Source organism: Hibiscus syriacus, unplaced genomic scaffold (genome assembly GCF_006381635.1).
Source record: "Hibiscus syriacus cultivar Baekdansim isolate YM2019G1 unplaced genomic scaffold, ASM638163v2 tig00116996_pilon, whole genome shotgun sequence".
Taxonomy (NCBI): Eukaryota; Viridiplantae; Streptophyta; class Magnoliopsida; order Malvales; family Malvaceae; genus Hibiscus; species Hibiscus syriacus.
In genome coordinates, this window is record NW_024063512.1 from 1,452,496 (window position 1) to 1,467,172 (window position 14,677).

General features: G+C 33.9%; 1 protein-coding gene across 1 annotated transcript; it reads right to left on the reverse strand.

Moving 5' to 3' along the window:
- Window positions 1-1,509: 1,509 nt before the first annotated feature.
- On the reverse strand, window positions 1,510-8,601 carry LOC120193747 (lysine-specific demethylase JMJ706-like). The gene is made up of 13 exons (XM_039196188.1): window positions 8,287-8,601; window positions 6,449-6,833; window positions 6,074-6,230; window positions 5,772-5,991; window positions 4,989-5,042; window positions 4,808-4,887; window positions 4,446-4,723; window positions 3,973-4,368; window positions 3,486-3,889; window positions 3,277-3,372; window positions 3,100-3,240; window positions 1,912-2,238; window positions 1,510-1,876 (listed from the first exon to the last, which is right to left on the reverse strand). The coding sequence occupies exons 1-13, from the start codon at window positions 8,287-8,289 to the stop codon at window positions 1,844-1,846; spliced, it is 2,574 nt and encodes an 857-aa protein (XP_039052119.1). The 5' UTR covers window positions 8,290-8,601; the 3' UTR covers window positions 1,510-1,843.
- Between the last annotated feature and the right edge of the window lie 6,076 nt (window positions 8,602-14,677).

Consider the following 14,677-nt stretch of genomic DNA (forward strand, 5'->3'; position numbering starts at 1 on the left):
TTTTTTAAATACATTTTATAAAAAAATTAGTAAAATCAAATTCGAAATACATTTAGAATTTAAGATAATTAGAAGTAAATATATAAAATAAAATTTGTACAAGATAGACGAGTTCATGTTTATATAAATAAAAGTCGAATTAAATTCAAGGTGAAAAATAATAATATATTTTTAAATTTTAAATAATTGAATTTTTATTTTTGATATTTACTTTCTTAAACATTTTTATATTTTAAATTTAAAATATTTTTATATTTTCTAAAAAAAGAATAAATCCTTAAACTTTTTAAAAAATCAATTTGGCTTTCGAACTCGATCAAAAAACTAATTTAGCTCATCTACGACATCACCAGCCACGTCGTTAGTCACCATGGACCACCACATCAACACCGTTAAATGCCACGTCAACATCATAACGGTCAATGACAATAATTGTTGGTCAAAAAGCCATATTAAGTTTGAGGGCCACATTGGGTACCAAAAAATACTATGATCATATTGATTTTTTTAAATACGAGTCCCTAGCATACCCTTTTATCAAAAAAATTATTAACATTAAACTAAGAATATTGTTATTAATCATATAAAAACCATACAACAAGAGAATTTCAAAAATTTTATTCATAAACGATTTATATTATTTAATAAACGAATTTCTTACTAAAATTCATTTATTTAATTTGATAAATAAATAGAAATCCAACTACTTATGAATCATCTTTTATTTACATTCTAATTTGGGTCGGCACAGAAAGATAGGATAGCCCAAGAGATGAGCTCTATGAAATCTGTGTCCCGCCCATTTGATATTGCTTCTTTTCCCCTCTTTGGGTGCAGATATATGGGATAGCCTAAGCCTAGAAGGGACAAAGTTGACTTCAATCAAACACGTTTTGAACCCCAACAAAACTTGCGCGTCAAATTTCCAAAACCACGGATACTGTGGACAATACATAAATCTATCAAAGAAAATGAAATTTCAGGTATAGAAAAACGAATTAGACAACATTGGAAAAGCAAATTAAGAATAGAATAGAGCAAACAGTATCGTCTGTGCATCTGGATAGAATTAAAAAAAACAAAAATGGAGTGGCTTCTTATGGAAACAGGACAGTGGGCCATTAGAGGACCCCCCCAGCAAGCATTCGCATAAATTGCTTCCAGACAAATTCTACAGAGGAGGCCCATTTCTAGACCCCATGAAAACTATAACAACACACTCTCCTTCCATTTGCCCGTTTGCTTCCAAACAACCACAGCAAAAGGGCGTTGCTGGCTTATTCCCCCAAAGTTAAGCAACTTACTAACACAGCAAGTTGCAGCAACTGCCACATGGGGCAAGTTGGTTTCCCATTTGGTATTATTACCCCACAATCCAATCCAAGTTTACAAAGAAACTATCTGATAGACAAACGTCAACAAAATACACGAGCCACAAAATTAAGGGGGCATTACTCTTACCGTTTTATTTAAACAGTTTACAACATTGTTACAGTCAAAGAATAAAGAAACTAGCAGGGAAACAGAAAAAGATTAAAAAGAATAAATTTACAAAACAAAAGTAAATTACACTAACCCGGATTCTACTTTTCGTTAAGGTTGGTTCTCCTGCCATAGACGGGAGAACACACGTCCTGCAAGAATCACTACTAGGACGTGCAATTGCCCCAGTTTAGGAGGCCTGCACAACAAATAAAAATATTTTATGTCCTAAGCTTGGTTAATCTTCCGCTGCTTCTTTCCCTGAGTTGAATTGATAATTTAAAATTTCGGTGTTACTGTTAGAACTCCATTTAGAAGGAATGGACTTGGCTAAAATCAGGATCCAGGGTCACAAACCCAACTACCAACCATCAGTTTCTGCACGTCTATCAACTTCAAACCAGTCTGCTTTCTGAATCTAGATTATATTGGGCCTCTCACTTTAAGGCGCTTTGGACCAATCTCTGAAGGAGGTTCCCTCTTGCTTTTCCCTAACTCCTGCCGGAGCCTATCATTTTTGTCGTGCTCCTGCAGCCTGCTCATTTCTGCCTCGCGGTCCAACTTCTTATACTTGATAGAAATGGGAATGGGAAGGGCGCCTCTTCCAAATCTGTCCTTCACACTGATATTTGGAGCTTCGTTACAATAATAACTGCGATTCACATTGCGATTTGATTCGTCACTTCTACAACATGCAGATGGCACCGATTGCTCACATCTTCCTTTATCTTGGAGTTTCTTTAGCCGCTTAATCCCCTGCCATATAAATAAAAGGCATAAGAACAAGATAACTAAATTCCCATGAAAAATCGAAAGTGAAAAAAAGCAAAGCACTAAGCAAAATACAAAATGACAGGACAATAGTCAAGTTGAAGATAATGAATATAAAATAGTGGGAAAATAATCAATGGCTGTAACTAATTTAATGCTCAATCAGAAGCTTGTTTATTATCCCCCTAGCTAGCCATCACAAACTTCACAAGAAAGCAAGAGGCAAATGTGTAATAAGACGCTTATTCTAAAGTATATCTATAATAGGGGGCAACCACAAACAACAATCCAACAGAATGATAAGTGGCCACTGGCAAAGTAAGAGCACAATATTTAAATTAAGAAAAAGGGGAATTTAAGGACAACAAAATGTGAAATCTTGCTCAATAGCTCTTACTCTCATACTTAAAAATATTGTCATGTCAACACATTTACCAAAAGGGGATAAGGCCTTTTTGAATTGAAACTAAACAGTTTATCATTGGCATTAATCAGTTTTGTCCCTTTTCAGTGGGGAAGCAAAAGGTTAGACTTTAAGATGTCAGTGAACAGCGGTTCTTCTATGTAACTGATGCCATTACCCCTGGACTTCCTGATATCTTAGAGTCACACCTTGAATTTCCATGGGCTCAATGAAAAGTCAAAAGTTAAAGCTAAAATCTGGTTCTTTACATAGTCAAATAACTAGTAGTAATTGCATGAATAAATCACATTAAACTAATCTCAGCTTTTGAATCTAAAGAATATTTGAATAGCTTTTAAAAAATGTTTTAAAGGCAACCCTGAAAATTTGGTTGGTAACTTTATAACAGACATAAATATAACTATGGAAAGCTAAAATTAAACCTGTTGTTCTGGGTTCTTTGATGACACGTTGTCATTCCCAAATCTTGTTTCAACCTTCAAAAAAGGCCGTTTAAACCTAAATATCTGTGAATCAGAACTACCACTGTCTTCGTCCATTATAGGCCTACTAAATGGTTCACGAACATTATCAAGAAGGATATTTGGACGATCTTCAAGTGACAAACAGGAAGTAGAATATTCATGTGTATTTTCTGAGACTTCTTCAGGGAATCTTTTACCATTAATGCCTACTTGGTCAGCTACCCTCTGTACCTGCTTTGAATATATATCAATTGTTCAGTGCAGGAGCAGCAGCTCAAGCAGAGACAAACATATAATTCATGTGTCAGATTAAGAGACTCAGCAAGTAGGGAGTTGGATCTTACATCTTTTAGTGAGGATCTAACTTGCTCCAAAATGGTACAAGGAGTTGATGCGGCAAAAGAAGAGAAAGCGTCAGTTGGCTCAGTTTGAAATTTTCTGGAGACATGGCTCGTAGATGATATATGTCCTAATGGTTCACCCATTGTTGCATTTATTGCATCAATCCCAGGACTCAAAGCAACATTAATCTCACAGTATGGGAAGTATCCATCCTCTACATCAGTCTGTAACTTATCTGACTGTGGATACAAATACAAGTCATTCCCATTTTCATCTTGTTGCTCAAATTCTTTTGATATGGCATCATCTTGCTCAAACTTCTTGGCAGCAGCTTCCATCTCTCCAACATCATCCCTCAAGAAAAGACCATAATAGCTCCCACATGGGAAGTCCAGGGACTTGATATCTGCAGAAGGCAAACAGGCTCATGATAAGACAAAACTATCTATCAAGGGAAACTACCAAAACAAAGAATGCGGGAAAGAATACCATGTCGCAGGCAAACAGGATGAGAGTAGCAGCTGCAGTTAATGAATGCAACATAACAATCGCGTTTGCATAAAGTGCAGACAATTGTTCTATAATAATTTGGGGATATACTGGTGCATGCCCTTGATTTCAAGACAGACCAACGGGCCCAGTGCAGGAATCGCATCATCTTTATGAACGAAACCTTGATGCAATGATGAGAGGCCAAGTCTGCTGGCGAATAATCCAAATCTTCCATTTCTAAACCTGTATAGAGAAGCATAGCTTCTTTGCAGATTAGTTCCTCATGAGGAAGGAGAGGCACCCTGTTGAGATATGCATAGCGCAAGCTAGCTAAAGCCCCCAAAGGAAACCAATCACTGACAGCAAAGTTCACAGCCTCACCACAGTTCAAACCTAAATGATTACAGTTAGAAACAAATTCATTAACTCTGAATGCGCAAATAAGAAGAAATTAGGTAAATATGACTTACCATGACTGAATCCAGCATGGTATGCCCTTGGAAAAGTAATTACGAACTCTCCAGGCTTCTGCACAGCCTTGTAGACAGGGACATCATGATCCAACAAAATACTTGGAGGAAATAACGTTGTTTTACCCAAAAGCACATCAAAAGCTCCATCCTCACCATCCACAGATAGGATATCATTGGCATACACATGTTCTTTGACAACCTTCTCAAATTTTAAAGCAGCATGGCCAGGAATACCATACCAAGTTTTTGAAGCCCCACAGTGATGATAGTTAATGCTGCCACAAAATTAATAAGGATTATTTATAGAATACTAGAAAAGAAAATAACCGTAAAGGAATTTAATGTTTGATAACAGTTACCTATACAAATAATGATCTTCCACATGCCAAGCAAACATACTAAATAGCATTCCTATGTAAAGCATAGGGTCAGTTACTCCCTGAAACAAAGATCAGTTCAATCAAACAGGACCACACATGAGAGAAGATCAATTATTTGTATGAATATAGTGCAAAACTGATATCAGGATCATTTCAATACCGGAATTGCTGTTTCAAGAAGTCGCAAGGTGGACTTTGGAAGCCGTGAGAAATGCTGAAATCAAACAGAAGTATATAAAAAACAATAGAACTGGAAGCAAGAACAGAGACGGACAATTCTGGGAATTATACAACATAACTTTATCTAAATAATACCGATAAATAATACAAGCAACTACTTCCCCAATTATAATAGACCTTGGCAACTTGGTGATGAAATAGAGGTATCAACCCTGTTGGACCCTCACAGAATCAATTTTGCAACAGGAAACATCTAAGATAACATCAAATAGATACTAATGGGATGATTTATCAAACTAGCATAGTGGTTGTTATTTGTTAAGGCTGTTATAACTGTTCCTTAAACAATGTATGAAGTCATAGTATCAACATTATCCGATAGCATCTCTTAGGGTTATATTTTAAGACCAAATCTACTCTTTAGTTTATTCTGGCCAGTCTTACTAACAGAGAAAATCTTTATGACATTTTTTGTCAGGAAAAGAGATGTTTTTAGGTTACACACAAGTATAACTTGCAGTACCACTTGGGGATTTGATTTCAATCCAACACATACGAACATGTAAACTTGTTACACTTTATGAAGCAGTGTGATAAGGAACAAAGGAAACATAATCTAGAATAAAATGACTCGCGAATGAGATCAATCAGCCATCCAAAATAAAGCTATTGTAGTTTCCTTCTCTAAACTTTATTATCTTTGGTAAACAACCCCTACAAGAAGCATTAAAAAAACTGGAGATGATAGATATGAAAGCAACACCTCTAAATTCCATTTGCTACTTCCAAGTGGATCACTGGGAGAAGAAGAAAAGGCACTACCCTCAACATCACAAGCATATTCAACACTTTCTGTCTTCCCATAAGCAATTTCATGCCAAAATTCTTTTTCCAAGTAAGTTGCAGAAAGATAACCAGCACTATAATATCTACGAGCAAACACCTTGTTCGCCATTTTCTCGAAATCACGAAATGAATAATTTCTGAAAAGTCATGCTAACATCAAAACCAGAAAAAAGAACTCAAAGCACAAAAACAACATCTGTTTCAAGAGAGTGAGCTCACATTCCACTCATGAAAAAGGTGACTCTGTCGTCAGTATCCCACTCAGCAAGACGAAAAGGCTGTACTCTAGTTGTGAACTTGAATCCTACTTTCTCCTTCATCAATACAACTCCAGCAGGAACAGTGGCAACTACAGGGGAAACAATCTTGCATATACCTAAGAGCATATACTCAAAATGCTTCAGTTTTTATTATTAAAAAAGTAAAGAGGCCATTTTTAAAAAATTTCTTTCAAAATCGAAACATGTTTATCCCTTCTACTTGGTTTTTGTAATATCATCAGATATAATGTTTCGTATTCCTTCAACTAGGGGTAGCAAGAGGGAGGATATTCAAATTGTTAAAGATAGAGAATAAAGGCACAGAAGGTGTTACCATATCTCGAAGCTTCGGAAGCTATCTTCTGCAAGTAAACTAAAGGATCTTCAAACTCTTCCTTTGTAGGGCAGTACACAGGACATTCTGGAATTTTCTCAGTCCATTCTAGATCACTAGTGTCAAACTTATCAACCTTGCGCTTACAAAAGACATCCTTCTCACATAAAACACCATTTGACCTAGAAAATGATTCAGCATTCCGTTGTAACCTCAGTCCACTTGATGCTGAAACTCTCAAAGCATCTCCTCCACTTCTAGCCATCATATTTACGACATCAGATGCCCCAGAAATGGATTCTGATTTTATTCGTTGAAGCCTTTTACGCTTCAGTAACTCTAACCCATTTTTTATCTCCTTGGATAAACGCACCCTTCCTTCCACCTATAAGGAATAAGAAGATAAACACATTTAGAAAAAGAAAACATTTATCAGTTTATAGAAGCATACTTGAGAAACACGCAATAACAATACAAAATTAGCCTAAATGTTCATCATATACAATGTTAAATTACACTTTTCAATTGTGTCAGCACCCAATTAATATCCAAGTGATCTACATGCAAGTCCATGTAGCTATAATATTTACAACACACTACATGCACACAGCCAACACCAACAGTTTACGAAGTATTCAATTAGCTATATTAGTTCGAACTCTGCAGAAGTTTTAAGTTTTTAACTACTATCAGCTTGACTAATGGAGAGCATAGATTACAAAAGATCTTTTAACAAAACTAATTTATCTGATACTCCAGGTATTTTGTTTGTGCCATTCTCTTGCCAAAAATAAGTGGGGAACTATTGTGGTCACAATCAAAGAACTTTGGATTTCAGGGTGCCCAATCCAGTCCATGCATATACGACTACACCTCAATAGACAATAAATGTTAATGAAACAGCACCTACATGACTACATCTATGTTACAGTCGCTGGCACTAGACTAGACTCTCCATCCACCAATTAAATTAACCGAAATTTAGAACCAAATTCATTCAGAGATGATAATCAAAAGAATAAAAATAGTAACATGCATAACCAATTGGTACCCAAAACTGAGAACCTGAAAGCAAAAAGCCCATGCCAATCTGAACCAAAATAATTTCTAAGGCATAAGAAAATTGACGGTTGACTGAATCTATATAAAATCAATGGCCCGATAATAGATTAAATTTAACCACCAACGTTTCCCATTAAAATCGTGCGTCAAAGGTTTATGACCAGTTGAATTAAGCGTACATGACATATTCCACAAATATAAAGTCAAAATTTGAGTAATTCAGAAACCCAATCAAAAACAAGACAATTTGAACAATAATACACGGTATTACCAGGTCAACTTTTTAAGCAACAACGGTAATAATGAATAAAATTACTTAAAAGAACTTTATCCAATTTTTTCTAAAAAAAACTAAAAACGTAGTGAAAGGGGGGGGATTCAACAAATACATGTGAATTATCTTATTAATATAAAAACGAAACATCCATCATCCCTATTCTCCACGGAAAATAGTTCTGATATGAAAGATAAAAAGGAAGGAAAAATCCAAGTAAAATTTGTCCGATCCAAAATGCACGATTCACGGTTGTTATTGCATGAGTTTTTTTTTATTGAAGAAACTTAACTTTTCCACATTTCAAATTTTACCTTCTATATTTTTCAAAAGATGTAGAACAAATGTAGGAAACCAGAAAAACTAAGGAAAAAGTTAAGAACGAGTTTCAGAATTAAAACAATGTCTACAAAGACAAACAAAATAAATAGAACAATGGAAAACCCTACAAATTTTCATAAAAATATAAAATAGAAAGAACTCAACAGAATAATTTCCGTACCATCTCATGCCGCAATGGTTCTTTGCGCGCCACCGTTTTGCCGCAATTCACCAAAACAAACGATCCGGAGGGGGGACAAAATCCGCAATAATAAAAAACTAGAAACTATGTCACGATCTTGAGCATTTGCTATCAAACCAGGGCATCAAACGTCAACCAATCTCACCACATTCTCACAACGAGCCGCGTGCTCAACAGGACCTGGTCAAACTCGGCGATCCGAATCCGAGTCTCCAAAAGATACGCTCAACAAATAAAGTAAACTATCAAAAGTAGAGAGATTGTTTCCCGCCTAGCAAGACTTCCTTCGTCGGAGAAATAGCAGTTTGGCGGGGAGGGAGCCCGTCAAAGTAAACAGAGAAACAATAAATGAGAATAGAGGGGGAGAGAGAGAGAGAGGAAAAAGGTAAGGCTAAAAGCTGAAAAGAACCGCAAGAGGATAATTTACACATTTTATACCCAAATATTAATAATTTACCCCTCTAAATATTATTACAACTAAGATCATATTTGGTTCGCTAGAATGGTTATAAAAGTATTGAAATCTGTACGAATCTGAATTTGAAATATGTTTGGTTGACAGAAAATTAAATTGGAATCTAATTTCATATTATATTTGGTTCGTAGACATGTCAGATGAATTTGATTTCAGTAATGTAAAATGACAGAATTATCTTTTTTTTTACTTAATTTTAGTTTGTTTTATAACTTACATATAGTAATATATTATAAAAATTTTAAAAATATTAAATTTTTATTTTATTGATTAATTATTCATTTTAATAAATTATAAAAATCATACTAATAAATATCATAAGTTAAAATCATCCCAATTAGGGATGGCCATTGGTCGAGTTGGGTCGGGTTTTTTGTCCACCCGACCCGACCCGAGAACAATGGAACATCCATCCGAGACCCGACCCAATCCGACCAAAATAAAGTTTCACCCGACCCGAAATAATAAAAAATATATTTTTATTCAATAAAAACAGTGACTTAATTGAAAAAAAATTATATAGAGAGGGGTATTATTGTATTTATTCCTAAATATATAAGGTAAAATTATATATTTTTTTGGGTCGAGTCGGGTCGGGTATTTTTCACCCTAAACCCGAACCCGACCCGAACATAAAATTTTTAAAAAAATCCAACCCAATCCCGAATTTTTTTTGAAAAAACCGACCCGAATATCACACTTACAAAAACCAGACCCGACCCGAATATCAAACTTTAAAAAACCCGACCCGAACCTGAATTTTTTTAAAAAAAATCCGACCAGAATACCTAAAGATGATGAGGGTAGTATGGTCAAATTTCACATTCCCTCCTCCAAAGATTTCAATTACATCATGTTATAGATAAAATTTACTTTCCCTCCCTATATGGTATTAGATTCCAATTCCCCCTTTAAAATTTTGAATCAAACATGGGAAAGTGGTGGAATTAGATTTCAATTCTCTCTAATTTTAAGAGATTCCAGCGAATCAAATGCCACCTAAATGAAATAAAAATAGGGTATAACATAAAAATAGTTACCAAATGTTTTGGATATTTATATTTTAGCCACAAAATTTTAAAATTTATAATATATTCTAAGAACTCGGAACAATTCTATATGCTTTTACGAGTAATTCTGTTGCACGATGATCTAACCTAAAATTAATTTTTGACATATTTTAATCTAAAATATTATCATATTTAATTTTACAAATTATACAATCGATAATAATTGTTGAAAATAATATGGGCTCTTTTGTCAATTTCAAAAGACGGTGCCATCAAAGACGCATTATATATAATCCCTTGTTTCGGTGAGAGAAAAGGAAGTTGTGAAAAATGGCATAATCACGTGTGCTCAAGTACAGAGGCTAAATCTGTTCATCAATTAAATCAGGTCGTCAATGTAATTTAATCATGGATGTTTAACAGTCGAAAACAAAAAAGTAACGAACTCCGTGGATTCGGCAGCTTAGCTGGCGTGTACTTGTTGTTGCTCTTGAACAGCTGAAGTGTACAGTAACAGCCTCACCCTACCGTCTAGTTATTTAGGCTACGATTGGAACAAAAAGACAAAAAGCCTCCCGTAAGGGTGCCCTTTTTTGTACGCGAAAGGAGGGGTATTTTCGACTTCCTGTAATCATTCAATGACCAGAGGCGAGAAATCAAAACGAGGACCAATTAAAGGACAGTGATAAGACACTTTGCAGGCGGGTTCTGCCGCTGAGGCGCTTTTTGTGTTACCGTGGGCGATAATTGAAAATTTTTAAGTTATTTTAATTTATGAATCGAATTTTATAATTTAAATTTAATTTGTATTTTTTAATCAAATCAAATTTATAAAATTTAAATCGATTTAATTTATTTTAGTTTTTATATAAATTTAATTATAATATTAAGTTACTTATTGATTTCAATTTTTTGAGTTTTTCTAATCATATATATATATATATATATATATATATATATATATATATTTCTTCATATACTTTTTACAATATAATGTTATTTAATATATTAAATATAATATAAAATTATAAAATATATTTATAATATTATACTTCAAAAAATGTATTTTAAGAGTAAAGTATTAATGGAGTAAAAGAGAGTAAGAAATTGGTAAGAAGAAAGAATTTGTAAATAATTACTGTCAAAATATTAAATCAAGTATAATACAAAGTTAAATGATTAAATTTAAAAAGGAAGTATATTTTTAATTAAAAATTAAGAATTAAAGTTACATATATAATCTATAGTAGTACGAGAGCATGTTGTTCAAATTTGTAAAAAATGGACTTAAAATGAAGAATAAATTGAAGAAATAAAGAAACCATATAAAGTTGAATGAATAAATTAAAAATTAGAAATTTTGTTATTGTCAACACACCTTTTCGTCCTACTAGAATTCAAACTCCTAAAAATAGGATAACATTTTGCTAGGATTCAAACTCCTAAAAATAGGATAGAGTCCTACTAAGATTTAAATTCCTAAAGATAGGATCCACAAGCACTATAAATAGCCATTGTAACTCACCATTGTAAGACACGATTTACACACAAAACATAGAGGAAAGCACGGGAGGATACAAAGGCAAAGCTATTGTAAAGGATTCGAAAAGGAAATAAAAGGTAGCATTTTCTTTTTTCTTTCTTTTGCATGTGCACGTTATTTTTCTTGAGATTTGGTTCGAATAACCCAAAACGTGGGTTGCGCTGATGACCAAAATGGGTAGGGTTTCGAAGTTTCAAACCTAGATCTACCCCGAGGCTTATTTTGAAAAACCGGTTTGATTTTCGGTTAAAGGAGTGGAAGAGCTTTTTAAAAATCTATATTAGTCCCTTTATTTATTATATGGATATTTTATTCATTTATTTTTATTATTTATGTTATTATTATTATATGTATATATATATATATTTCTTTAATATTCTACTTATAAGTCTATTATTACTATATATATTGTAATTATCTTTATCTAGTCATATATTTTTTATACTTTTAATGGTTGATTTATATACCTATTATTAATATATATATATTCTTAATTATTTTTATTTGATTATTTTTTTATTTACGTAATATATCTTATAACTTTATATATATATATATATATATATATTATTTTCGTTTTTTTATTTATTATTATTATATTATTTTTAAAAAATCTTGTGTCTTTATCATTATTATTATTAAACATTATATTATATATTACTAACGTAGAGGACCCATTTTTTGTCTTATTTCTGACTAAAGACCCTCACTTTCGGTGAAGTGAGAGGGTAACTTTTCTATTTTTTAATACTTTGATGTATACATATATATATATTTTTCCTTTTTCAAATATTACTATATATAATTATTACTTTACTATTGTTTTTCCTTTATCTTATTTATTTATTTTATTTATTTTATTTTTCCCTTTTACCTTATTTGTTTTATTTACCTTGTTTATCTAACACATTTCTCGATTTTTTAAGGATATTTTCAAATCAATAAAGGGTAAGTAATTGGGGTCGAAACTTTACCTTTTAATTTAACTTGTTATTTTTCTTAATTAAGACAACTGGAAATTACGTAGTACCGAAAGGGCGGTTCAAGGGTGCTAATCCTTCCTTGACCGTAACCGACTCCCGAGCCCGACATATTTCTGGTAAGACGCAGATCAGGTAAGAAATAGGGTATCCGATCAACCCATTTATTTTTAAATAAATGATCGGTGGCGACTCCAATCCATTTTCCTAAGTCGAAGCCCAATTCCGGGGCCCAACCGAAAGACGGTTGCGACAGCTTGGCGACTCCACTGGGAACACAGGTAAGTGAGTCAGGCTAAGGTAATTTCCAGTTGTCTTTTTAACGAAAATGGTAAGTTTAAATTTTAAGGTAACATTTCGATCCTTATTGCTTACTTTTGATTATATTTTTTCGAGTAAATAGTTGTACTAACCGTTTTCTCAATGATTTCAGCACTTAAAGTCTTTTTTCATCTAAGGCTCTATACCCGAGCTCTAAACCCTATTTAAGTGGGGGTGAAAGCGACGCCTTCGTGTGAATTTATTCACCGTGCGGGCCTAGCAAGTAGCCTTCGGGATTCATATACCTTATGTCTTCGTGTGAATTTATTCACCGTGCGGGCATAAGGGAATGTGTCCTCTCGAGTTTAACTTAGTCCATACAAGCCTGTGATGGGTTTAGGACTAAGGGTCTGGCAAGCCCAAGGGGGCACCAGCAAGGAGAACTCGGGTACCGTTTTTTTAGAGCCTAAACCGGGAGATGATAGAGAATTAGAGCCCACCCCAAAACCTCATTCCAAACCTTAGGCTGCTTTGATTTTATTTCCTGCCTTACTTTATGTTCAAAGCATGCGAACTAGACAAATATGCGATTAGGATTTGTTTGAGATTAGCATGCAGGATAGAGATCATGGCCGGGTAGGAATAATAAGCATGTGGGGTAGATATCATGTGGGGTAGGATTTTTCATTTTCATGATCGTTTTTTATTATTTTTCACCTCACTAACTCTTTTCATCTTTCTTTTCTTTTCTTTTATTTTCATCACTTGCATCATTTAAAAGAGGTATTAATCCACTAAAACGTGTTTGTTAAAACTCGAATAATCTGAATCCATGAACAAAGGTGTTGTAATACAAGAGATGAAAATACAAAGGATAGTCTACAAGGCGACTATGTGTCACATTCAATCCAGAAGACGTGGTGCCCACAATTGAAGAGTATATCACTCTGCTACATTATAAATGACTCAGAATGAACCGGGTCTACATCAAGCACAATGAAAGCTTATCTTTGAAGAACTGACTGGAAGAGGTTGCAGGGGCAGGATGAAGGTTATGTATCTTGGAAGTCCCTTTGAACACGACAATGGCAAAATGATAGCTGAAATTGGAGACCATTGCTGGCGAATTCAAGAAACATATTAATGAACTTCACATAGTTCCTATCAATTAAGGGCTCCAATGACGAATTCATTGGGAACATACTCAACAAAAGTAAATGCTCGAGATGTGATCATTCAAGACTTCTTGGACCAGTACGAAAAATAACTCAACATTTTCACAGTTCATCTAGAGAGGCCGGAGCGGTTCGACAGGTTATTCAACCGGTGAAAGACGAAAGCAGAAGACTAGTCAACATGTTAAAAGCTGTCAGGATATTTTTGTCTCTTAAAAGATAAAACATTTTTGTCCCCAATAAGGATTATTCATAATAACATGCACATTTCTTGGATCAATGCCTCGAACATTTCATGCATTCTTGCATTTTTGCATCTTCATATACATTTTTAAGCATATTCATAAACATGAAATTAAGTCACGGATGATTCGATCTTAACCACATTACACCACATGAAAGTAAGATTTTAACAATTAAAGAAAAACTAAAATCAGTACAGGGGGAGCTGGATCAGCTGATTGTAGGACTAAGCCTGCCAGGATGATCTGAGAAAAGAGTACCCATCTCCTAAGGGCTACGATGTTGAAGCTGTTGCCACATAAGGATTCCCAAAAATTCTTCTGAAAACTGTAAGGCGCTTGCCGAAGAAGGGGGCATGGCATATACCATTTGTACTTATAGGATTGTTTTGTTTGAACACATCTTTTAAACGATTGAATTCATGTTACTTTCTAAGGTGGAGCAATTGAACAAATTTTAATCTTTAGTTCTTTGAATATAAATGAATTAAGGATTCTTTTAATTCTTCAAGAATTATAGATTTTTGACATATGACAAGATTAGACCTTTCTTACCATGTCTCAAACCCTAGAATAAAATACCTTGATTCTTTACCCAAAATAACTCATGGTCATTACCAAAAAACCAAATTTTGACATTACCTCCATTTGAAATTCTTGAACATTACCTTTATCTTTTTGATA